Below are 26,656 nucleotides of genomic sequence, written 5' to 3'. Positions count from 1 at the left end.
TTTTATTATTAAGTTCAAGTTTTCAAAAGTTGATTATTAGCTGATCAGTTCTCGTTTTATTGACACTTCTAATCCAACAATCCTTTATATAATATTTAACTATATCTCAGTCTTATTAGTAATTATATATCTGTCTTGTTATGAAGTTTGGCTTGAAAGTCCTGTTTGAGTACACACAAACCCAGATGTTATAGTGCTGCTCAAGTGTGTATTGTTACTTGGTATGAAGACATCGATGCTTAAAAGAGAATGCAAATTAAAAGACACCTAAATAGTTTTTACAACCCAAACACCCAAAGTCTATTATACTCAACTGTTCCGCCAAAACCCACAATTATATAGGGAGAGTATAATTTTTGTCTTTTGTAACATTGTAAATTGCGTCAAATAAAAACAATGGTTTGTACCATTCACCTCGGAAACAACTTGGATTATAGTCGTGAGGATTTAATAGTTTGTCTGTAAGAATTATGTGAAAATATGTCTGGGCCGTATTAATTAAAACTTCATGTGTATAGCATTTCACCAGCTGAACTGTCCCTCCCCCATATTTTTTTATCTTTACAGACTAAATGTGTAGAAAAGTTCACTCCCCCAAAACCTCCCTGTCCTCTTTACCTTCACCTCTTATCTTATCCCATAATTTTTTGCCCCAGAATCCCATTTCCCTCCCTCTGTCCCTTTTTACATACTTACATCTCTTGTTACACCCTTTTTCATGGTCTCCTCTTTCGCACTCAACAAAAGCCAATGTACCAATACCCTCCATTAGGGCCGGTCTCAGAGGTGTTTTGGAATGTCACCTTGACCCCTTGGGTACACAGACGGGGGTGGTTCCCAGCCTTTCACAGCACGGTGCGCTTGGTTCGCTTTAACCCGGATCTGACACACAGAGAACCAGTTTTGTCTGTTCCTGTAAACGTCACAGTTTACATCCCGTTATTTTTTTTCTTTCATCGCAAATATGATATTATTGATAGATAAAAAAGAATAAATCCAGTACAAGCAAAACTGAGTTAGTTTGCTGAAGTCTGTGGTGCTTATGTTAAATGTTTAGAAATGATTTGGAACGGATTTGGCTTGATGGCTTGGCTGGATGTGTATCGTTTATTATGCTTGCTTAGGAAGTATTTTGCTGGAGAGAGATTAAAGTCATGTTTGAGTACAGATTTATTTACAGTGTTCTGAGATATGTGTGCCCTGCAGAGCGAGGAGTTTGCCAGGGCTCGACAGAAAGACTTTCAACTTTAAATACCTTGTTACTGTTTCTCGGTTGTGACCCTCTCCTCCTCATTCCTCCCTGATATGTGCTATTTGTTTAAAAGCTGGTGTAAAAGAGGACAAAGACACTCAGGAGCGGCTTTCAGGCCCTTCAATCTCGTAGCCTGACGTACGATACTCTCAGTAAACCAACATCTTTCTCACTCTGACATGCATAATACCTTTTAAAGACTTAGATACAAAAATGGAAAGATATGTTGATTCACTGTGAGATCTCTCAAAGTGGAAGGAGGATCGTGTGGTGCTGTTCAGTGGCCCTCACGGAAATAGATGAAACTGAGACATTTACTGTTTGGAAATGGTTCATTTCAATGTTGAATTTTTATGAGTAAAAAAATTTGATAATATTTCCTCATGCCTGACCTACCGAGATTCCACGGATACATTTTCCTGATGGTCTGGACGACCTTAGAGGGTAAAGGGTCCTATCTAATGGCAGTAAATATAGCACCCCCGCTAATCAAACTCCTCTTATCTTCAACCTAGACACTTAACACTGGTACCTGTGGAATCCAGACTATGCATGAGGAATGTAATCTTAGTCTGAGGCTGATACCCAGTCAGCTTTAGTGCACCTCTTACCGAAAATGTGCAGACAAGTTTCCTTTTTTGTTTATTCCTCTCGTGTGAACATCCAAGTTTCTCTCCAAGATATCAAATCTTTCTACACAGTGTTTACAATAGCAGTGTTTGGAAAAAAACATCCTAATCTTTGCATTCTCCCAAAAGACTTGACTAACAACTTCTCTTAATTATCAGACAGGGGCCATAAAATCCCACGTATAATTTACTTGTGCTTTCTAGACTGGGTTCAAGTGAGAGTATAAGAAATGTGAATATAGAAATGAACTAGAATGGTACTCAGAGAACATACAGTACCTCTGCCAAGGTCCAACAGTCCCCTTATGAAACCATATTTCAATCCACTTGGTCTGGATTTTTATTTGTATCTGCACCAAATTGCACAAACTGAAAAATATCAGCCCCTAAACATGCCTGATTTTTTTCATCAAGATCAATCAAATATTAACTAAAACATAGTAAATGTAAAACCCCTTTTTTTTGTTCCATACTGCATCCTTTCACCAAGTTTCATGGTTATCCATCCAGTAGTTTTGCGTAATCCTGATAACCGACAGACGAACAAGCAGATGAAAACATAACCTCCTTTAGTGGAGACAGTTACACATAAGAATGTGTAAAATAAGTCGTTAAGTTTGACGTTAGCTGACTACAAATATGATATTTTCAACCTAAAGTACTTGTTCTCCTTTTACTTTACCATTTGAAAAGGATGAAGCCATAATTGAATCTCAGCTATAACACTAAGCCAAACTGTCTCGTCAGGAAAAGCTCATGCTCCATCTTTGAAATTGCTTTGGCGTCCAGCTCCATGTAACGCCGTCCCTCCACTCTCTGTTGTCCTATCATCTCATTGTAACTGTGCCTGTATTAGGTTGTTGTGTTTGTCTTGTTGTGTAGCCTGGGGTTCCACAGGGTTGTAATCACCAGCCTTTAATACCGAGCTCTACGTGTAGTGCACTAATCTTGGCGAAGAGGAAGATGAAGCAGATCTAGAGGTGTTGTTTGCTGCTGATGCTCTGTGTCCCCAGACGGCTGCAGCCAGACAGATTACATAACACTGCATGCCAATATCGGCCCCTTTCTATTTTCAATAGTGCGCCATGTTTTGTTTGTTTCATCAGACATAGTCTCCCTTTTTCCTGTAGTCGATATCTTGTTATTTAATTTGCATTTTTATCCAGTTCCTGTCCTTGCTCCTTCTTTCTCTGTATCTTCTCCTCCTCTCCGCGAATGTCAAAGTGAATGCAGCTTCAGTTCTGTATAGAAACGGTAAGATAACAAACCCACAAATTGTCACATCCAATTCACTCCTCTCCTCCTCCGATAGCCCCGACTCACAGTAGCGGGGGCATAATTGCGTTAGTGCTCTCAGGCCAGTGGCTCTGCTCGTTAGCGGGGTTGTGATGCAATCTGCAGAACACACGGGCCTCTGTTGTTTGCAGTATGGACAGTGAGTGGCCATGCAGGGTAAGTGTATTGACCAGCCCTATCCATTCATGCAGCCGGAGGGGGGTCCGCTAATGAGTGGCAAGGTTGAACAAACAAGGCTGATAACGAGAGACTTTGTTGGAAATGGCTGTTGTTCAACTAGTGGCAGTAACGTGGTGGTGGAACAGTTACAGGGTCCTGATAAAAACAGGACTTGCATGCAACAAGCAGGAGGATTGTACTTACTAGGTTTAAAGCAGTGCTGTACCTGAAGACTTGTTTCTCACGTTTCACTGCCACCAAGGAGGTTATGTTCCTACCCGTGTCTGTTGGTTTGTTTTGTTTGTTTGTCAGCAAAGTTATGCAAAAAGTACTGAATGGATTTCCTTTAAAGTTAATGGAAGAATGGGATGTATTCCAATGAAAGAACTCCTTAAAATTTGGGGTAGATCAAAACAAAGGGGGCGGATTCAGGATTTTTGTTTTCACTTTGTTGATAGGGCACAAGAACTTGGTTGTGAACCTTCAGTGTATAGTTACAAAAAAATAAATCACTTCCTTATTTCTAATGTATAATTAAGATGAATAGGTCAACTATACTATATTGCTACTTGGCTCAACTGGCTGTCAACCCCCCCATTAGTTGATTAACTTGTCCAAGAGCAAAGTTTGAAAATAGGAGACAAGGGACCGGTTGTCTTGCAACAGCTGATGTAATGCTCCACTGCCCGGGGACTCTCAGGATTTACCAAGAGGTATCGAGTTTCTTCTGCTCGTCATGGCGTTAAGTTTTAAGCATTATTTGTATCAAGATTGTCAGTGTCTGATGACTCGCTGTGATTCAACATATAGAATTTAGCATTACAGAAATCTATTCTGCGAAACCTGAGGTGTTGCCGTTGTCCTGCTGCTGTATGTTGTTATATCACTGGTTTATATTCTGTCAACATGTGTAATTGTTTGTCTGATGTTTGACATAAATGCTCGAAGCCCTGGAAATACCGTAAAAGAGTGTCCACTTAAAGCACAATGTGAAATGTCCTAATAGCTTGATTGGTATGTTGATTCCCAAGCCCTTCTTTTTAGTCTGCATGCTCCATTTCTTTTTTCTTTTTTTTTATTAACCACAAAAATGCACCACTAAAATAACTTGGCTTCCATTCAGTAATTAGGGAATGAGCCAATTCCTAAATTCTGCCTTTTTTGGAGGGGTCTGTCTCTGTCAGTTGGGTTTGGGGCCGGCCGTAGCTCGACTGAGATTTATCTCCGGGGACATTCTGTTGCCTCGTTGAAAAAGGATTTGTTCTCTTTGATTCCTACAGTGAGATTCTTCTGATCGCTCTGCTTTGTGAGTCCTGAATCCAGGCTTGTAACTCACGTTGACTACACAGCATCATGCAGTTTCTTATTAATTTACACAGACCACTGCACATGTTGTCCTTTTAATATTTCTGCTAGAATGATTTTTTTCTTGTAAACAACAGCTGACAAGCTTTTCTCTTTGGGAACGGCTAAATAGGATCTATCCGATGACTTTTAGTTGGGTCTTTAAATAGATTGTCTAAGGAGCTTAATCTGTTGACGTCCTGTGGGTACGTCTCAGTCTGAGCGACCACTCCAGGGTTGGGACCCTTGAGGCCATGAAGTCGGCTTATCTGCATTGACTGGTCACTCTCTGCTGCCGTTTTTACACATAGATTGCATGAGACACGTAGGTCGTGCGCATGCACTCCATGGAACTGAAATAGTATAGTCCAAGTTTTTTTAACTCTAGATAAGTTACACTATTAATCGGTTGATTCATTTTATATATTAATGAAATTATTTAAGTCATCATTGATGTTCTGCTGTGATTTATTTTTGTAATGGTACATTGGAAACTCTTTATCCCTTTTCTTGTAAATGGAATAAACCATATATGACACTAATTTGTAAGGAAAACATGGACCCTGTTGAACTAAAAAAAAGGGAAATAACTAAGTAAACAACATAAGTTGTTCCCAGCAAGTGTCTCTTGTATCATTATTGTTCTCATCTGCTCAGTAAGAGGAAGGTTCATAGTCATGTGCAGTATGTGAAAGGGTTATGTGAAATTCTTGAATTCAGGGTGAAATAGGTTTGTTTGTTTCATTGCTAAAAATTTTTTCTCATAGAAGCATGTTGACAAATTTGTTTTTAGTCCCTTGTTTTGTCTAGGCCAAGGCAGACGGCCAGTGAGTAATGGCATCCCGGCCAGCGCTCTTTGATGACATGTTTGTGTTTTTCTTTCCTTCCTTTTGTTTGTTTCCTTTCATTTGACAGTCACCCTGTCTGGGCTATGTTTTTTTTCATGTTCTTGTTTTTTTCCAGACATGTCTAGTAGTATGAGAACCCAGGGAAATGTCTAATTCTTTGTTAATAAGGGCAAAGATAGTGGTTTATCAGATAATTTAAATAGTATATTTAGACACAGATTACACATGAAAGACCCCATGTACCTGCTGTGATTTATTTTTTGTCTTCAGAGTTGAATTTGTGTCTACAAGTCAAGTCAGATTTGTCTTTATAGCTCATTAAAAAAAAACAGGACTTGAGTCAAAGAGCTTTAAAATCATGTCAAAGTAAAAATGTATAAAAAGAAAGTAGAGTCAAAAGCAGTGCGACAGTAAAATGCGGTAAAAGACAGGAAATAAAATAAAATAAACAAACAAGTCAACACAATTAACTGGTCACAGGCTTGATCAAATCACATGATTGCTAGATATCCCAGCATAAAAACAAAAAAAAAGAAATACATTAATTGTCTGATCATATATAGGCAATGTTATGCTGAAAAACAGAGTAAACATTTTTAAATTGCAATGTAAAGGCAAAATCCAAAAGCCCAGGACTCTGAGGACTAAAACCTCATGTCATGGCCATGCCATTATAAGTAAGAACAGTTTCTGATGATGAACTGATATCTACCCAATGTCCCAATGAATAAATATAGAAGGATACATGTCCATCACAGCGGCTTCAGTGTCTTATTATTCCAAGTATTCAATGCTCAAACCCTTTTAATCCACTGATACAAGCCAAATGGGTCTCAGTGGGTCACTCAGCAGAGTAATGGGACTTGATGGGCTTGCGGTGTTGGACATCACGGCTTTCTGCGGCTTATAGCTCTGACTTGTGTGTTCGCAGTCCCACAGCGATTACACTCAGTAATTATGCACACACAAGTCTCCAGAGTGGCCTACCGATGCCTAAATTACAGTCGATGGATAAACCACAGGGAAGTTAGAAAATAAAATCACTCGAAAGAAAATGCTTTGGAACGGAGAAAGTAGGACATGAACAGAAAACAACTCCTTTAGTTCTTTGGAATTAAGTTAATTCAGAATTCATGGTAGTCATATTCTGTGAATTGACATTTAAATTTAATTATTCTCAGAAAAAGTATTAATCTGACAACATTTATTCCCGTCACTTCCCTTGTAAGTATTCCATTGAGTCTTACATACAAGCATTCACTGATTATTGATGGAAACAAATGGTGCCTCTCTGATATATACTGTGTTATGCATGTTAATATACACAATTATTAATGTACTTTTAATAATTTATCACCCTAGGAAGTGCTTCAGATTCTGTATTTAAAGGCTTAATAGGTTCCTTTCAGGAGAGATAGTCCGGGTCCTTCAGAGGTGTAAAGCCCGGAGCGTTTTCTTCCTGTGTGCAGCCATAACATTACACCATGGCCACAGCTGCTGTGTCGCCGCTGATCTGTCCCCAAGAAACATGATCCTGTTTATAATCTGACCATCATTTGGACGCCGACAGCCTGCGACGCCAGAGCCATGATTTACCTCACTGGGTGTGTGTGTTTCTCACAGATAGATTTACGAGGGCGCTTGCTGTATGAGGGTAAGGATCAGGTCTTGAGGGACTGGAAGTATCCCGTGATGCATGACTTGATGCAATGCTACAAGTAAAAGTGCTTCCTCCTCACCAGCTTTAACTGTGTTCTGAAACCATATACACATGTATTCAAATAAAACGCTGGCAACTGGAGCCGACCAGTAAGGATTTTTGGAGGCTGATGCGAGAAAAAGATATTAAAAGTGAAAAGTTTACAATAAAGATATATCAGCTCGCATATACAGTATGTTTAAATGTTTAGTATTATTTGGCAAGATGATGTTATCAAACCCTTATGACAAATAAATTTAATGAAGGCTCGATATCTCATAGTTAAACAACTGCACTTATGTGATAACAAAGTAGTTGTGTAGTATATCTTGGTAAATAAGGGTCAAATAATTAATCACATCTATTAATGATAGCCAAAACATTTGTAGATATTTTTTACCTGAGCACAGACAAGAAATTATTGAGGTTTTTTTTATGCTGTGCTGAAATCCACAACTGCCGAGGTGAGAATAGATAATGTTAGAATATATCCTTATCGTTACAAATAAAGTATATACATAGTTTTAAGGAGTGAGGGTTGATGACTGATGTAAGAGGAATCTCAGAAATCTAAGAATGTTTACCATCATCTTGCCTTTTTAAATTGTCAGCATGGTCAAATAATGTTCTGCTATCCATCTTCTGCCACTCATCACCGTAGCCGGGGTTAGATTATGTTAGAATATGGCTGCATACCTTTTCCAAAAAAAGCACCAGTAAAAGATAACTACAATTATCAGGACTCTACTTGTCAATGAGGCCCAAAGTGGTTGTCAGACTGTTGAAGTTTGGTTTTAAGTTTGTTTATATCAATAGCTATATATAATGCTTTAGAATATAAACCCTATCCAATAGCCAAATATAAACTACCCGGGTCTTACAGAACTTCTACATCTAATGACAATCCTTACTCAGTGATATGCAGACATATATGTAACGTATAACATCACCTTTGTACACAATTAGGTACTTGACACATAGAAGGAGGCTATTCTGAAAGATTTGTTTGTTTTTTACCCCCTGTGCTGAATGTAGAAAATGAGGAATTATAATGAACAGAAAGTAATCTGAATAATGTAGGTGTGCAGACTCATGTTCTACTGTAGATTTACAGCAGAAAGGTAACATGTACATTGTGTTCCATGATTAATATCCCAGGTTTGTAATACGTTTTTTTTCCCCATTTCTCTGTGAACAAATAAAGTTTTATCAATTGCCAGATTATTATTATCTCTGGAACGAATTTAATTGATCAAATAAATCATGGCAAAATGGAGCTTGAGTCATAATGTCACTGTTTGGATTGTGACAGTGAATTTTGACCTATTTGTGACTTTTTTTAAACCTGCTCTATATTTTATCATTTGACTTTCAAGATGAAAGATTAAAGTATTTATTATCGTTTCATTAAATCAAGTCATTCTTTAAAATATATTACATTTAGATTATTTAACAAGCTCTGGAGGCATCTACACATTTTGCAGTTCATCACAGCCCCAAACTTCCCATCAGTATCAGAGTGGCGTGTGTCCCAGTTATTTACATACCAGACGTGTGTGTGATCCCTACTGCAGCCACTGCAGGCTGTCGCTCATGGTGTCTGTCATACACACTAAATCCCATGATGACATACGTGTGCGTACATTCACACAGTGATGCATGGTCTGTGTTGTGCCTTTGGTTTTTGATGTGTGCCCTGTGCATATAAATCACTCCTGCAACAGTTCCAAGAAAACGTCTCCATATAGCAAGAGACAAACGTCACGTACGGGTACAGTTGGGTAAACACGGCGTTCTGTGTCATTTCTCAGTGCTGTTCATGTTTCATCTATGTGCTGTAAAGAATTTGCTAAGGTCATTAAATCTTCCACTCAGCTGGAAGAAATTGCATTCCCTCTTTTGGATTCCACGGGTTTAGGCTTTGGCGTAAACCACCCTTTTGAACATGACAGGCAGCACGAGTAGGTTTAGATTTAACGTACTTTATTTTCATGCTACACTGTAATTGAAGGAAAAGAGAAAGTGTGTTAGTGACGCAGCTTATACTCCTGCGGTTTAGCACCTAACTCTTTTTCTAATCCTTTTCAGCTGCACTAAATCCCTTGTTCATTTCTGCTCAAGACAAACTTTTACACGTCAGGTGTGTTTGTACTCTTTCCTTGTAATTTTGACCAGTATCTCTTGATCAGTCATGTCCATTCCATTATATGTATTCATTCTTTAAACCTCCTATCTAGTTTAGGAGTTTAACCTCCTTTTAAATATAGTTTCCCTCACATTATAATGATTTTGTTTCTTGTAGCACGCTGCTCCATTGTCAAAGTTAGGGCTCATAGCGCGTAGCTATGTTTATAGCGAAGGTTTGAATCAGGATTAGATGAGGGACAAGATTTTTACAGATTTTTAGGTGCTGATACTGATATTCGGGAGTGAAGAGTTTCAATACACGGCAAAAATTATTCGACAAGATGTCATTATCTATCACAGGTCTATGTCTCCTTCACTTTTTTAGTGGGTTAAACACCTGCAACCAGGCCCTTGACACTTTGCTTTTCAGATGTGCAGTTAATGTTTCAGTTCCTTGAACAGTTAATGTCCAGGAAGTCTGCTCCCCAGCCCATTTTTTTCAGGTTTTCTCAAGATGGGGGGGGGATGAAATGTGTGACAGGAGGTAAAGTTAAGCTGACTTGCAGTCACTTTCACCATGTCAGCACATACGGCAGCTCCACTCCTACACAACATAAATCTCTACAAACTCTTCCTGCGCAGAGACGTCGGCTAATAAAGAAAGTGCAGCTTCAGTCAAAACAACTGATGACCCAGTGGGCAACAGGAAACTGGCCGATTTCCAAAACATCTGAATACGTTTAAGATTCAGTACGAAAGATTTTACAATTAAAAAGAGGGAATTTCTTGATGATTACAATAACACAATTAGTTATTGTTATACCCCAGGAAGATAATTATGTAAATTACTGGAAAAGACAATTGTTTTTTCTTTAGTGGGTTATTCATCTATTAAAAACATTTCATTCATACTTTGTTTCTGTTTTGCAGGAAAGTGTGTCCCCCTGCAGTAGATCAGTAAGAAGTGCTCTTCAATATGAATACAGGTATGAACACACAAACACACAAATATGAGATTGTAGGGGATTCCTCCCAATGTATTATCTATTGTCTATTATTTTTGTTTGGCGAAGTTGAATATTTATACATTTATTCAGCAGAGAACTTATTTCTTTACATTCATTGCCAAGTCAACATGTAACCACATTTCAGGCCACCTCGCTATTTTAAAAGCTGCTATGTGTGTTACTTTTCCTCCGCCACAGGCATGAGTCTGTAACTCTAACCCTGACCCTCTTTCACCACTTTGGTGTGGATCCATTTTTGGCCTCAGTTATTGTGACTAAAAGCATCATTAGGTATCGTAAGGTTGTTGCTTTTAACTACCGGTGACATATTCCACCTTAAATACATTTCCAAAGCTGTGTCCTAAACTTGGCAGTCATCCCGAGCTGATGTGTGTATTTCCGCCGGTGAATCAATGATGAGTAATCCGTCTCCAGGCCTTGTCCACACACACCACACACACACACACACACACACACACACACACACACACACACACCCCCCCGAGTGCCTGCCAGTGGTAGCTTTACTCCTCTGGCTTGTTTCTGTATTCAGGATATAGAATACACACAAGAATAGCTTTTTTTTTCAGGTGTTGAAATGCAACTTATAACTAACAACCACAAAACTGATTAAAGGAGAAAATAACACACTTGACAGACTGATTTTAAACTGGTGGTTTAAATTGTAAAGAAGTCATTTCAGTCTTAGCTGCAGACCTCACCATTATTTATGTAAGTGCTAGATACTAAATTTAATGAAAGAAAAATCTGGTAAAGCCTTTTATGAAGATCATCAGCTTGTTGTAAAGTATTAAAGGTTTTTCACTCAAGTGTCTGTGGGTCAGAAAACTGAGATTTTATGATTTTGATCCAAATCAACACTTTTTTTATTATTATTTTATTATTACCAAAGCATCCAGGGTCATCCATTATAAAATACTCTAAGTGCTGTCTCTTTACAATCAAACCGCTTCTGCTTGAAAATACAGTGTTATAACGGGGCTAAAGACCAATCTGCCACAGTAAAAATCAGGCTCTTTTTAAGGAGATATATTTTACCAATATTCAGGTCCTTAATTTAGATTTGTGTTATTTCTTAAAAAAGGTTTACAAACTCTAATGTTCAGAAAACACATCACTGTCCCTCACTGTCTATTGCTGCAGCTCCTCTCTTCAGCCTCTGTCTGCAAACCTTGGTCTTTGGCTCGTTAATGCCCCCCCTCTGTCTGCTGCTGCTGGTCCACTCTGTTGTGATTGGTCAACTGCTTGTTGTCGACCTCTACTCTCGCTTTACCCGGCTTTGTTAGGGGGGCGTGTCAGACTGGCTCCTATAGGTGAACATTATGCATTGTGACATCACAGTGATGCAGATGTAGCGGCCAGATTACTCGCAAGGAGTTTCAGGAACTTTTTGTGGTTTACCAACTTCTTTGGATGCTTTATGCCTCCGCGATGGCGAGAGCCAGTGGTCAGAGGCATTATTTTTGTGGTTTGATTCCTGTGAAAACGATATCTCAAGAATGCCTTGATTATGTTTTAGTGGTCAAAGGTCACAGTGACTTTATATGAATCTGGGAAAAAAGTACATGCAGAAATATGTATATGGAAACTGCACTGGTTGGCGGAGGCATACAACCGCAGTGTAGTATTTTTAGTGCTACTTTGCAAGAACTTGTACATTCACAAAAACCCTGTGAAACACACTAGAGGAAAGAAAAACTGAAAAAAGTACCACAAGTCTCCTTTACTGCATGTGTTTGCCTCCTCTTCTTTGGGTAATGCCGCTGGCTGAATGCATGTGTTTTTGCATTGCTGTGTTTTTGTGCATGTGCATGTGCATGTGTGCTGCTGCTGCTTCCGCCTCTATGATCCAACCTGCCTGGCTGTGATTCCTCAGATAGCGGAGGATGCGCTCCCAAAAGCGTGGCCTTGTCACTCATACTCTCTCCCATGAAGAGGGTCCAGAGCTCACCAAATCTAGCCACAGGTACTAACACTCACAAACGCACAACAAATTAACACACACTCAAACAAGGAGAGTGAAATCTCAAACCCAGTCTGTGGAAGTGACTGGGCTGAGCTGTTGGTATGAGCTACATGAGGTAAGTTTTTTAAAAAAGTGGCTTGTTGATTTTCCAAATCATGTTTGAGCTTCATCTAACTGATATGGCTTGAGCATATTTGAAATACTTTCAAAAGGTCTGTGGCTGCCTCGGTATGTTTCAGCAATGTTTGGACTGTGAGATGCTGTTTTTACCAATCATTTCATTTAGTTTGCTCCATTTTGGGTTTATTGATTTTAATCTTTCTTCCTTCCTCTCATGCGACATGTGCTCGCTCTCCTTACCATCTCCCCCCTCCATGTGTGCAGTTTATTCTTCTGTTCCTTCAATAACTTTTTATATCTTTCCTGGCTCTGATTCCCTGTTTTCCTCCTCTGTCAGCATTGATTGGTTAGACATGCCTCCCCTAACCCTAAGCGCTTGGAGACATGTGGAAATGTGTTTGGACGGGGTTAGTGCGGTGAATAAAATGGCACAGCTCTGCTTAATTCTTCCTGATCTGTGCTTCGGTTTTATCCGAGCAAAATCATAGTTGATCTGTTGTATGTAAAAGCCCCTTCAGCCTTAAGCTGTTGCTTTATTCTTTTCTCAAACAGTTTGAAATAACAGGTCAAGTCAAGATAAATAAACAGGCAGCACAGATGAATATATAGTACATTTTGGGGGTTTCAGAGGAAGCGTATTCGTCCCCAACAGCTTTTTCTTTCTCTCTCCTGACTGTGCTCGCATCTTATCAGCACCCAGGTGAACTGCCACACCCTCGTGGGCACTCTGGCATTCCGCTTCCTTTTTGAACAATAGCAGGGCATTGTCTGAAAGCTGATAAGCAGCTGTCAAATACAGCAGCTTTAGGTGCATGGTGGCTCTTATCAAACCACTGCTCAGATAGCACAGCACTGTGGAATAAAGACTGGAGGTTTAGGGGCATGTTCAGAGTGTTCAGAGAAAAACCATCACAGCCATAAGCATCTCTACAGGGGAAACCAGTTGTCTATTATGTTCTGGGATAGCTAGCATAGCCGGGCATGTGGATTCAATGACAAAAAAAAGGATTGTACAGTTAACCATGAATGTGTAACAGCCCTCAAGAATGCAGTGTGACCATTCTGCCGTGCAAACATCAAACTTCATGTTGAATTACGTGGCTCAGATTTGTCTCCTTTTGAAGATCAAATCCCTGCTTTGTCTTGGGAGTGAAGTGGTGGATGTACATGGGAAGCCGCTCTCACACAGATTTTCTATGTATTTCTCTTATACTGGTGATGCTATGCAAGTTTGGACTCTGAGTTGAGGAATCTGCCGTTTCTGTGACAACGTCATCAGGAAACAAAAATTTCAACTAGTTGATTGTGTGTATTGTAGTTTTCCATCCTCTCTATAGTTGTGAACTAGAATGGCACTCAGTAGAACACATACCTCCACTAAGGCTCAACAGTCCTCTTAAATTCAATCATGCAGCAGCAAAGTGCACACAGATATCAGTCTCTTAAATAGACCTGATTTTTTCCATTAAGATCCATGTATTATTCCTTGCAAGGGAAGAATTCCTCTCCCAGGACGGACAGAAGTACAAAAGATGTTGTGTGTAACGCAGCACATCAACAAAATAACATTTAAAACATTAAATCTGAAAAAAGTCACTGTCTAATATAAATTCAGAGGTGTAGCAATGTTTGAAGTAGTTATGTAAAAAGAAAATGTCTGACAGAGATGGATTACCACTGTTCTCTTTCCTCTGTGTCTACTTTATCTCTGTTGCTCTGTTTGTCGCACTAAAAATTCTCATAAGCATTTTGTGGGATGACAAAGTATTGTGTGACAACTTAAGACGCGGTCGTGTTGTAATTTCAGGGATAAATGTGACCACACATTCATTTTTGCCGTGTCTTCTCTGTCTCCGCAGGGAGTGATTCTCACTCATCAGACTTGGGTAAGTCTCTTTCGGGGGAATTCTGGTGGAGAATCTTGACACAAGGCAATGGAGCGACCAGAAGATTTATCAAACCCATTGTGGTGATTGATGTTTTTCAATTGTTCTCTTCTCCAGATTCTTGGCGGTCACGCAGCGTAACAGATGGCCTTAAGAACGGAGACGCCTGCAGCTCATCTCTTGCCGCCAAAGGCTTCCGAAGCGTCAGACCCAACCTGCAGGACAAAAAGTCACCGACACAGGTAACAGATCTCACACACTGCATTTGACATTTGTTGACAGTTTGCATTTTTTACTTGAGTCCTGCTGTTTAGTTCAATCTGAAATAATTATGTTGTAATGTTATTGGCTCTGTGGAAGAGGTTATTCTTACTGACTGATCATTTAGAGAGAACTATTATGTATTTGAAGTTTGTAACTTGATGATTTGTATCAAGCTTTTCACTGATGGTTCTCTTGTTGTTGTTGTTGTTGTTGTTGTTGTTGTTTGGACTTATTTTGGCTGCTGCTTCTAATTGACAAACAAGGACATCAGTCACTTGCCGTTGCCCCCCCCCAGGAGAGAGAGTTTCCACTTCTCGCCCACTGGCACTAATCCACCAGACTATAGCTCCCTCATTGCCCTGGCTAACGATTCTGGCCCTGGAATGCTAACATTCACTCACAATGAGAAAGCAGTAATGAAAGAGTCCTTCACGATTAATAGCACATCCTCTTACTCCTATTCAGAGACCGGTGCAAACCCAGTCCAGCAGGAACACCAGGTCCCAAAAGATATATTTAACTGTATTGAATCTGCAACCTCTAATAATAAACAGGTCCAGGAGCGTAAAGTGGCTTCGCTCAAACTAACTCCGGTCACTATCCCTGACCCTCCTGCTCACCTCAACTCTTACCTTGAACCCCGAACTAAGACCCAGACCACAGCTTCCCCACCTCCACCAAGGGGTCCCACTCCCACTCAGCCCCCGACAAGGACATCCTCGCTCTCTGTCCACCTGGGCCCTGAGAATCGGAAAAATCCAGAGCGTCAACCTCCAAATCCCACAGCGGAAGTCCTGGTCCCAGATCGAGTCCTATATCAGGCCTCAGGTCCGGCCGCATCGCAGGTGGAGATGACGAAGCCTCCTCCTGCAGTCCCACCAAGACCTTCTCCTGCAAAACTGTTGGTATATAACTAACTACATATTGTGAGCAGTGATTTTTGAGGTCACAATAAGACGACGTCGCTGGGGTTTTCTCTTGATGACATTGAGATTTAAGAGTAACACGGTGTCTGCAGCACATCATTTGATTCACCATGCAAACAGAAGAGCTAGTCAGTGTGACGTGTAACAGCTTCCCTGGAGGTTTGTTGCACATGAACACTGGGAAGTCTGATTCAGGCTTTGTTCTTTTGTTGTCAGCCAAGCAAACTAACTGTGATTCTACATATGTGTTAACTTCTATGTGTCATAACCAAGTGTTTCATCTATCATGCACCTGCGTTACTGTCTGTATACTTTGCTTCCTTTCACAGAGTTTGAACTAACACAGCGTCTTCAATTCACAGCAATTATCATGTTTGAGAAGATGCTGCTGCTGCTGCTGCCCCACGACACCTCAATGTGGCTTCCCACCAGCATTTCACCTTCTTCGTGGCTTCACGTGTTACTTCCACTCATCCTTTGTGACAATGTGGCTAATGAGTGATATCACTAAGCACTCTTCTTCTTTCCTCTTTTTCCAATCAACTCCCTCTCCCTCCAACACCAGAGGCCTCCATTCCCCACTGCTTTGCACTCCCCCTACCACAGCTCAGAATCACTCGACTACCTGTCTGGCCTCATGCCCAAGACCCTATCGCCCACCCCCTATGTCCCTAGCGGAGCTAGCGGCACAGCCGGTGTGAGCATCGGTGGCTTCGTGTCACCCTCGGCTTCCCCCGTGTCAGCTCTCAGCCACTACTCGTCCTCCACGGCGGGTCTGCTGGACGAGCTGCAGATCTGTAGCCTGGACTCACCCGGCTCCTCACCCACACCATCGCCCACCCTCAGCCATGTCTCAACCTACACGTCCACTGCTGGCCCTGACGATGCGCTAACAACCTCTGTGGCCTCCACTGCTGCAACAGCCACTGTCACTAACGTAATTATCCCAACAAGTCACTGCTGTAACACACATTATCAAAACCAAATGGTTCCTTCTCTCCTCCCGACTCATTCGGATGGCTGAGCCAAACCTCCACAGAAAGCGTGATTACTACCAAGTTTTACCTTCCACTAACCATCACCTGCAGCCTACCTGTTTAAATTCTGCCCACTCTGTTCCCTTATTGTGTTACTGTCTCTGTGCTCATTAGAACGTCGTGTCTCTGTGTGCTTGTCTGCATTTCTCTTTGTTGTGCCTTTTTTGCAATCCAGTGCAATTACGCTGTCTCTTAAGGCCATTTCGCATCAAAAATTCATGAGACACTTCCATTGTTCAGAGGAGTTGCGGCAGGGTGAAGCCCCCCCGGTGCAGGTTTAAAGACTGAACTTGACTGCTGAGGACTAACAGTTATATTTCCTGTCAGATCATAGTATATATTATATATATTGACCTGAGAATAGATGCATGAGGATGTGTCGGAGAACTAGATTTTGGCATAGTTTTGCATTGCACTTTGTTTTCCCAGTTATACGAGACTGATTGAACCTGATCGGTCATTTTGTTAAGAGCTGCACTATTTGGTCTGACATTCGCTTGTTCTTCGCAAAGTAATTAACTTGTTCACTGTCAAGTCTGTCAGAGGTTAATTGCATTGTCCCTGTTCTATCCTCGCCACAATTCCTGTTCTCAACCTTAAGGCTCATTTATGCTGCCTTAATGTGGCAGCATACTTCCGTGCCTCCTTAAGTTGGCATGGTTGTTTAGCAATACATCCATTAGAGGGCAGCGCAGAGTGGAGAATAAACATGGCGACGGTGGAGGAGAATGTGATAATGTACCTGCGAAGTAGCATCATATAGACGCCAGTAGTTTCTCATGTCCTATGATCGTCTCGCTTGAACTATCGGCAACACTGACCCCCATGGTTTTCTGGTGGTATTGCACCGTTTTGTCTTTTTCGGCAATATCCATAATCTTTGAATATACGTATCGAACGGTGAGCATAAATGATCCATTCACATGAGCAGCTGGACTCTGAGATATTCAGCAGAATTTGTCAGATGCTGATACAGATATCTGAAACTAGGATATGTTGTAATGACCAGCGGCAAATTCTTAGCTTGAGTTTGTAATCACAGTAACTAATCTACTCATGGCCCTTGTTGCTTTATTGTTAGTTGATCAGTTATAAATTGGTTGTTTTGTGTTTTTGGGCTTTCTTGAATCTTTTGATCTGAACTCTGAGGCCTTAAAACTGAAATCCTGTGTCTTTATCCTATCGTCAAATGGAATCATGTCTCTGTGTAATATAACCATTAGGATGTCTTGTTTATGTCGCTACTAATTTATTCTGAAATGTATCTGAATGTGAAGGAGTTGTCCATGTTTACTGTCGCTGTTTTTAATCTCTGTTCTGTTTTAGAGTGAAGTGATTCAATAAGTTCCCCTTTCCCCGACTAACCGTTCTTACATTCTCACTTCAGATTCAGCACTTCTATGAATCCTATCAGATCCAATATCTGTCCATATGTAACATCTATTCCTATGCCAGACTTTGTTCTTGCAATAAGATGACTCATTTCCTTTGATTTAAACACATCTTGACGTTAAAAAACTCATTCTTTATAGTAGATCTACAAGATCAAGTTCACTATTGTACATTTTGTTGCTATTTGTGAATGGCAGACTTACTGGCTCCGTCTCTGGTTTGTGGGTCACTCTTAGGGCCAGGTCCTCTCTCACGCTATGAATGGAAGCGCAAGCCATCCACAGAGACCCCTGTCTCCCCCGTCCTATCCTCCTCTCCCCGCCTCACTGCACACTGGGCTCCAGAGACAGAGCCGGAGTTCGGGTGAGTCACTCTTCTTTTGTCCCCCCCTTCATTTCAGCCATGGATACAACCAGTAATTCTTTGGTGATTTCTCTGCTCGCACAGAAGACATGATTAGGGAAGTTGTTGCACCGCATTGCAAATACAGTACAAATAAAATACAAATACAGACAAAGAAACACAAAAACAAGAACATCATCAGCCACATTTTACCTTTCTGAAATGCAGAGCTGACGAAAGTAAATCAAATGCATCTTAATTCAAATAAATACCCGACTTTGTACTAAAAGTGCAAGAATTTGTTTGGAGTGCTGCATGTGTGTTCCTGGAGTGGGCTCCCTCAAACAGAATTGCTTTGTGAAATCCTAGTCTTAACAAATCTGAGCGCCAATGGTGTCACGCTATGCAATCAACATCTACTTCATGCTCATAAGTTGAAGTTCAAGACTTGTCTATTGCCATTTTAAGCACCACTCAAGGGACCTTTGTGAATTAATCTCGCGCACAGTGTTGGGATAGAAATCTCTTATTGGTTTACAAGTTGTGATTTGTATATCTCCAAACTGCAGGACTGTAAGATTTTAAAAGCATTTTTCTGATTTAGGGTCGACTGTAATGTCTCTTTCCTCTCTCTCTCTCTCCTCTTCCCTCCTGTTTCCAGAGGGCAGAGAGTCTGTCACCAGAGAGTCTGTGGTGTTGGGCCACACCAGTTTCAGCAGCACTGTGCCCATTGCCTCCTTCTCGGAAGAAGAAAAGAAGGTCTGCATCATTAAAGCCCCTCATTATGAAGGCATCGGCCCCGTGGATGAGTCCGGCATTCCTATCGCCATCCGCACGGTGAGGTCAAATGTGCACAGAATGAAACGCACTCAGTTTGGTAGTGTAGCGTAGCACAGGGGTGTCCTAAGACCCATTTCTGTTGTCTTGACATGTGATCAGGCTCATGAGAGGGGATCACTCTCAGCTGTCAGCAGCTTTTGAGCCCATATTAAAGGCCTTGTCTCTCCCACTCGCACTATCAGTATCTCTGTGTGCTAGTTTCAAAGATGAGCTCAGACAGGGTCTTTTGCTTTGGCACCTCAAGGTCCCTCCTGCCAACTTGTCAGTGTGTGTTATCTCTGTTAAGGGTTTTCTCGTATTAACACTTGCCTCAGTTATCCAATTTCTGTTAGAGTGAGGTTTAAAGGCAGACATGCGAAACCACAGAGTGAGAGAAACGAGAAGAATGAGAGATGGGCAATAAAAGTAAAAGAAAAGGTGAAAAGGGGGCAAAGAAAAACCCTGAAAGAAGAAAAACAAAAAACAGATGCTCCTCATTGTGAGCAGACAAACATTTTTGTGGCCACTCTGTTTGGTAACCGTGGAGAGGGAAGTGGTAATTGGACTGTCTCTGCTACATGCACGGTAACACACACAGACTCACTCTGACCGGAGTTCAGACACTGCTACTGAATAAAGAGCGGATTAAGTCTCTCTGCCATTTGATGGCTCCTTTTTGAAGTGGCCATTAGATCTATACAGTATAAACAAAGACACATACCAGGGTTTCTCCTGGCACAGAACCAGAGCTCGGATTTTCTTTTCTTTTTTTGTAGCTCCGTCTTCGCCATGAAACCAAATCTGTTGACATTGATTTCTGAAAGTATGCACAATCGCAACATGCACATTCATATAAAAACAGACTGCTGCAGTAATTCATGAAGTGACTGAATGTTTGAATATTGTAACTGATGTATGCCGAGTATGTGTAAAATCTGAAATATGCACTAATTGAAACACATAATCAGATTTTGGGTTTGCCATTTGCCCCTAATCACATTTGATTGGATCAATTTATTTGTCCCAGAGTTTGAGATAATTCTTCCAAAATATTGTAATGTTTCACTTGAGAAAAGCTAAGGAAGGAATTTGATGTAAAAAAATAAATAATATGAGCTCAGCATTTGCTAAAATCACATTACAGAGAGTGTAGATTAATCTTTTATAGACGATTTCTTTTAAATTCTTATGGATGCCTGAAAAAGCTGAGTGCGTTTTTCTTTGCTCAGTAATGTCCCATGAAACAGTGGGATCCATACAGTTTCCCCAGTTGCTGCATTTCACGGCACATAAATCTTAATGATTATTTCTCTCTCCACAGACGGTGGATAGGCCTAAGGATTGGTACAAAACTATGTTCAAACAGATCCACAAGGTTCACAAAGCAGGTAAGTCTGCACAAAATGAGCAAGATGGAGAAATTACCCTCTGTTCAATGTGATTTGATTGTCACATTATGGGAGGAATTTGTTGTGCATGCATGCTGCTTGTATGCATGTGCATGTCTGTATCTATCTGTGTGTGTGTGTGTGTGTCTTAGCATACCGGTTCTTGTTAAACTGAAAGACCCAGAGAACCTCGGAGCCAGAACTCATTAACTGCGAGCGAGCGAGCGAGGGAGGGAGTCTGAAGAGGAGGAGGTTATTGAGAGAAACTCTCTAATAGGAACAGAGCTGTCCTGGGAAATCTGCTCTAATTTTGTGGGCCTGACAGAAGCACACAGTCAGTACAAGGCTTGTTTGTTCTAAACAGCTCAGGCTTCTTCTGCCGCAGCACAAACACACAGACACAGACACTCGCAGAGTCTTTCTGCAGGCTACATCTGCAGGCTTGTGATGGTCTCTTTGATGCATCGCTGAATTCCCCCGCTGAATATTCAAATCTTCCAGTGGATTTATAAAGCAGTTCTCCAGTCCCACACAAAGTCTCTGTCTGTTGAGTATCACCTCCTGTAGTATTCAAGTGTGCAGCTACTTTCTTTGCAGGAACAGCATTTGTGGGTCTGATATTCAACCTTTTTACCTTGAAACAGTAGCTTCAAAATAGATTTGATGGTACACTGAGAATGGAGCCTCTTTAATTCTCTCTCATTCCCGTTCCTCACCCTGAACACCAGCTCAATATTGACTCTCAGCCAAGGAGCCCTATGGACCAGCAAGTTGAAGAGTTAAGCTGAACTTTAGATCAGCTAAAAAGACTTTGAAGTTTTTCTAAAAACAGAAGGAGGAAACTTTTGAAATATGAAGAATTCAACACAAAGTTTGGTGGATTTGTTACAGCGGCAGTTCTTTTGGTTCAGGAAGCCGGGGATCATGGGTAATATCCACCGCTCAGGTGTGTTTCAGTTCAGTGAGTGGGACGACACAACTGATTGATAGACTTTGTTTCTTTTCTATAAGAAAATCACTGAATCACTCGGACAGGGAGCCCAACAGAATTCATCACCACATGTGAATGCAGAGGGCGCCGTTGCTCAGTAAAAGTTACATAGTGTTTCTTTAAATTTAAGCTAAATAAGACATATTACAAAAGCAATGATTTTGAATAAGCTGACAGAGGAAAAGTGGATTTTGCTGCTCGGGTTGTTTTTTTTATGCTTTCCAGGGTGAAAATGTGTCACTTTATTATTTTGTAAGTCACTTTAATCCAACTAAAGGCCCCATTCTCCTTGAGGAAACTTCAAACCTGTATCATAATAATCAGGTTTTATTCTGTTCTCCTACAGACGATGACTACTCTGACACATACAACGCAACTTATGCTGTCATTAACAATGGTGAGATCTACTTTATGTGTAACCACAGTTGTACTTCACACTGTAAGTCATGTGTCATCTCCTCTCTGGCCTGCTCTGCCTTATTACTTCACCTGCCTGATGTCTTCCTAATGTCGTCCTTAACAGATGACTACAGCCTTTCATCCACCGCCGCCACCACCATGGCCCACCCGGCTCCCCGGACACACACATACAGGCCGCTGTCCAAGAGCCCCTCAGACAATGGTGGACACCTTGGTCCTCGAGAACCTTCTCCGTCCCCTGTACCCCCACCACCTCCACCCATGCCGTCCCTCCTGCAGCTGAGGGCCAGAGATAGCGACCGCGAGAAAGATTCCCCAGACATGTAAGAGGAACTTTCAATAATGAATTCATACAATATTTAAAGGGCTCTCCCCTCCCCTAGGCCTTTAAATATGAATTATTATTTATAAATCAGTCAATGTTATTCTGTGAATTATGTACTTAACATTTTTTATAAACAATAACTGTATCTGGTTGTGTTTTGTCCAGGAATGAATGGGGTCCTCCTGACAGGAAAGTTGACACACGAAAGTACCGCGCGGAGCCCAAGAGTATTTTTGAGTACGAGCCCGGGAAGTCCTCTATTTTGGAGCATGAAAGACCAGTGAGTACTTTTTTACATATAATTATAAGGAATATTAAAACTTTCCCTTTCAAAATGCTGTGAATAGTTGTTATCCATTATAATTTCACTGCCTTTCTTTATCTTTCATTCACCTGTGAGGTCTGCAGGCATTAATCTGGAGTCAGCTCAGGCTTTAAGGATTATTTTATGTCAGATTATTTTATTCAGAAGATGTGACTTTCTTCCCCAACTGGTTTTACAGTAATGTATTTGTGAAATATTCAAATTACTGTGATAGTGAATTGATTCGGTTGCTATTTTTTTAATGATGGTTGTATTTGTTAAAAAGATTATAAACTTAAATTCTCTCGTTTCGCTCCACTTAAAGTTGAAGACATGAAACTAAACATAAAGATGTGAACTGAACTAACACAGCTACAAATTCGTTTTCGTCGTCATTACTGTGTTAATAATATATTTTCCTATAATGGTCTTTTGCGTGGGCTCCGCTTCAGACACAACGTGGGCGGTAAAAAGCGAAGGTTATCAGTGATGCATCCTGTAGTGACTGTTCTCTTCTGCCTGCTCAGTCTGTGTGGGGTGAATAACGAAGCAGACGACAGAGATAATTATCTTGTAGAGGGGAGGGCGAATAAAATAATAGCCATGGGGTGATCTGTGATGAGGACATGATAATGGAGAACCTGTTCCACATGAGGTGTTATGAGGGAAAACAGAGTGAAAAGAAAAAGCTTTTTGTGAAGAATTCACAGACGTTGGACATGATGACTGCAGAGAGCGCGCTCCGGGGACAATAATGCATGAGTCAGCCCCTGATAGACGGAGGTAATAAAAGGAGAAAGCCATAGAAAGTAGAAGTGAACCCACGCGGGCTAAACTGCTGTCGGAGACTCTTAATGTATGTTGTCTGTTCACTACCTTTTCTCTTCGTTCTCTGTGGTTGGAAATGGCACCAACAAAAAAAATGTCCTTCTCGGGTGCTGTCCATCTGGGCAATTTTTGAGTCGTAGGAAGCAAAAACATTGTTCTGCCATCCTGTTCCATTCTCTCCGTCTACAATACTTGTGCGGTTGCCAGTGTTTGCTCCAGGCCTCACTTTTTTTTTTTTACAGGCTGACACATTTGTCTCAAACCTGAATTTTTTTCTGTTTTAGCTCGAGAGATGTAACACAACAACACCCACATAACATCTCCTGGCAGTGTTTCATTTGGCATGAAACTCTCTGTTCTGCTGGGGCTGGGGTTAGAAAGAGCAGACAGAGGAGTAAAGCACTGCATCGTCTCTACAGTTTAAATAATAGTAAACCTCTTGTCTGAATGCCAAAGTCTGTAAATGCAAAAAAGTAGAAAACTGTGCGAAGTTTAACCATGCAACATAAGAGAATAGATAAATAACTTGGTGCACAGCAGTTACCATTGTTTTTTTGGCATACCTGCCTATTCTGCTGCATGTAAATACTTAATATCTCAGCTGACTCATCTTATTGCAGGTTGAGTTTATACGAAATCGTTCTCGATATGATTCACAGAATGAGCTGGGTGTTCAACTTCATCTTCATCCATCAACAGAGATGAACTTTGGCTCACTTAAAGCAATTTGTCTGTAATTTACATACCAGACACGCAACCGCGGGGGGTGAAGAATTTTATTAGCCGGTATCAATTAATATATAACAAGGCATGGGGTAGATAGATAACTTATCATCTCAGTCCTTCACTCTAAAGGAATTTGCCCCATGTGAGATGTGATAGGGATTAAAATAACCAAACAAAAGTACAGTCTCCTTATTACCTCTGCCCAGTAGGTTATGCTTCATTTGTTTGTATTTGTTCATTTGTTAGTTAGTTGGCAGGATTATGTAAAAACCACAGGATGGATTAACTTTAAACTGAAAGGAAGGAAGGATGGGATTAGGGTCAGTAAAGATTTCTGAGCAGATCTGGATCATCAGCCAGATTTTTATTTATTTATTTGACTTTGCGAGATAGATAACATTGTGTTTTTTCACCATTTGCATTGATTTCTCAGAGAACTCAGAGAAATATATTATTGATCCTTGATCCATTAAATGAAGACAGGACCATAAACCACTGACCTGGCCTCATTGTTCATATATCTAGGTAAAACGTCACTGAGAGAGCAGGTACTGTACGTCCGCCAAGGCCCAACAGATGAAACCATACATCCAACACTCGTCATTCCCCTAAACATGCCTGATCATTTTAACCAAAATCCATGAATTCTTCTCTGAGAAATTTACGAAAATGATGGAAAATGTCCTAAAATGTTACTGAAAATTAAAAATAAATGGGTTCCTTCATGACCCATTCAACATCCTTCCAACGTGTTTTGTGTGGTTAACCATCCAGGAGATTTTGCGTAATCCTGCTCACAAGCAAACAAGCAAAGATGAAAACATAACCCCCTTGGCGGAGGTAATGATTTGTGTCTGAAAAAAGAATCAGGCCTGTTTAGGGGACTGATTTTTAAGAGAATGGGAAATTTGGTGCAGATCCAAATAAAAAATCTAGTGAAATGAACCGTGTCATCATGGCGGAGGCACAGTACCTGCTCTCTTAGTGACCTTTTACCTAAATATATGAACAATCGGGCCGGGTCAGTGGTTTATGGTACTGTCTCTATTTAATGGATCAAGGATATATTTATTATTTCCGAGGGATAATTTGTTGTGCAATCAGCAGAATTCACACATCCACCAAGCATAGAAAGTGACAGCAAATAAACAAATACAAATTATGACATGACTACAATCTAAAACCAGTGTAACAACCATCAGTAGTTTGATAATATAATAGTAGTATTATCAACTATTTCCTATACACTTCACCATCAGTTATGTGACAGTGAATGTAGCACATGGGTCAACTGGACGTCTGCCCATGTAGAAGAGTCTAATCAGGTCTTTTATAAACAGTTGTGTAATACATGCACCTTCTTCCTCTTATTAAATTTGATGAGCTCCCCTGCTGTAAATTTTAATAATGAGGTTCGTGTTAAATATTGAATTCTCAAGGTAACATGCTGATTTTCATGAGCTGTCACCTGTACTGTGGATTATCATAAGACTGCAGTAATGGGATTTTCTCCTGGAATTTGCAGCCTCATTAAAACTTAATTGCACATGAAATTAATATCAAATCAGAAGGGCCGGGGTGTTTAAATTGTCTCTTCAGACTGTGCATATTAGATTATTCCGCGTATATACGAGTCTAATCACGATTGAACGCTGTCAGATGCACACTCTCTAAAGTTTTAGGATTACCACCCAAAGCAAAACCATTAGACAAATGGGTTTTGCTTCGTCACGTTTTGTCCTCATTCTAAATCACAGTCCTGGTTCATCCTGTGCCCGTCTCCCTGTGCCACTTCCTAACCATGAGGTCCGTGTCTCTCTCTTGTGTGTGCCTTCTTTTCCACACTCGCTTTTCTTCTGTCTCTTCTTCTCCCTCCTCTCTCTCTGTCACTGTCGTGCTTTCCCAGACCTATGATGACATAGATTTAGAGAACGAGCCTTGGTATAAGTTCTTTTCCGAGCTGGAGTTTGGGCGGCCGGTAAGTCAGGGCCATAGCTACTCCCTCAACCACAATCCTGCCGTACAGGCACACACCCACTTTGTCCCACCCCACCCAGGATTTTCTTAATATGTGTCTCCACCAATAGTCTGGGTGTGGCTAGTTGTTTGGGCATGTGGTACTTGTTGGGTGCTGTGACTCCCCCCCCCCCCTCCCCCTTATGACAGGCTGTGTTATGTCTTTGCGTTGCTGGGGTTTTTGGTCTGGTGGCTCGTGGGCACTGAAAAGACATGTTTATTTTAGTTGGTTCACTATAGAACTGATATTTGCTCCCAAATTATCAGGAAAATCAGTAAAAATAAATAAATAAATAAGCTGTTGTGCTTTTAGAACTGCAAAGGACAGTCAGTCATTAACTTAAATAAATATGCAGAACATTAATGAATATGCAGTTTACAAGTTTCAAAACAAACTTTGTGCAGTTTCTCCTGCATCTCATACACATGCTGTATCTTTTAATCAGCCTTTTCTTCAGTTATTCATTATCATTATTTATTCATTTCCGCTAGTATTTTGTTTATCTTCATTTCTGTTAGTATGG

The 26,656-nt window shown here is 40.7% G+C and overlaps 1 protein-coding gene across 3 annotated transcripts in view; it reads left to right on the top strand.

Moving 5' to 3' along the window:
* The window catches only part of sorbs2a (sorbin and SH3 domain containing 2a), a 46,349-nt gene that overhangs the window by 6,946 nt on the left and 12,747 nt on the right, over nucleotides 1-26,656 (top strand). For 2 of the 3 annotated variants that reach the window (XM_034588772.1, XM_034588896.1), the window contains exons 3-15: nucleotides 10,285-10,340; nucleotides 12,259-12,348; nucleotides 14,328-14,354; nucleotides 14,472-14,596; nucleotides 15,173-15,523; nucleotides 16,110-16,481; nucleotides 18,210-18,336; nucleotides 18,977-19,152; nucleotides 20,456-20,522; nucleotides 21,860-21,910; nucleotides 22,037-22,256; nucleotides 22,424-22,538; nucleotides 26,023-26,094. In XM_034588772.1, the coding sequence (XP_034444663.1) occupies nucleotides 10,331-10,340; nucleotides 12,259-12,348; nucleotides 14,328-14,354; nucleotides 14,472-14,596; nucleotides 15,173-15,523; nucleotides 16,110-16,481; nucleotides 18,210-18,336; nucleotides 18,977-19,152; nucleotides 20,456-20,522; nucleotides 21,860-21,910; nucleotides 22,037-22,256; nucleotides 22,424-22,538; nucleotides 26,023-26,094 (1,803 nt within the window). In that variant the 5' untranslated portion in view covers nucleotides 10,285-10,330. The remainder of the gene's footprint in view (nucleotides 1-10,284; nucleotides 10,341-12,258; nucleotides 12,349-14,327; nucleotides 14,355-14,471; nucleotides 14,597-15,172; nucleotides 15,524-16,109; nucleotides 16,482-18,209; nucleotides 18,337-18,976; nucleotides 19,153-20,455; nucleotides 20,523-21,859; nucleotides 21,911-22,036; nucleotides 22,257-22,423; nucleotides 22,539-26,022; nucleotides 26,095-26,656) is intronic. The other variant, XR_004614192.1, reaches the window with a different exon arrangement.

This window comes from Hippoglossus hippoglossus, chromosome 1 (assembly GCF_009819705.1).
Source record: "Hippoglossus hippoglossus isolate fHipHip1 chromosome 1, fHipHip1.pri, whole genome shotgun sequence".
NCBI lineage: Eukaryota > Metazoa > Chordata > Actinopteri > Pleuronectiformes > Pleuronectidae > Hippoglossus > Hippoglossus hippoglossus.
This window is presented reverse-complemented; position numbering and strand designations above follow the sequence as displayed.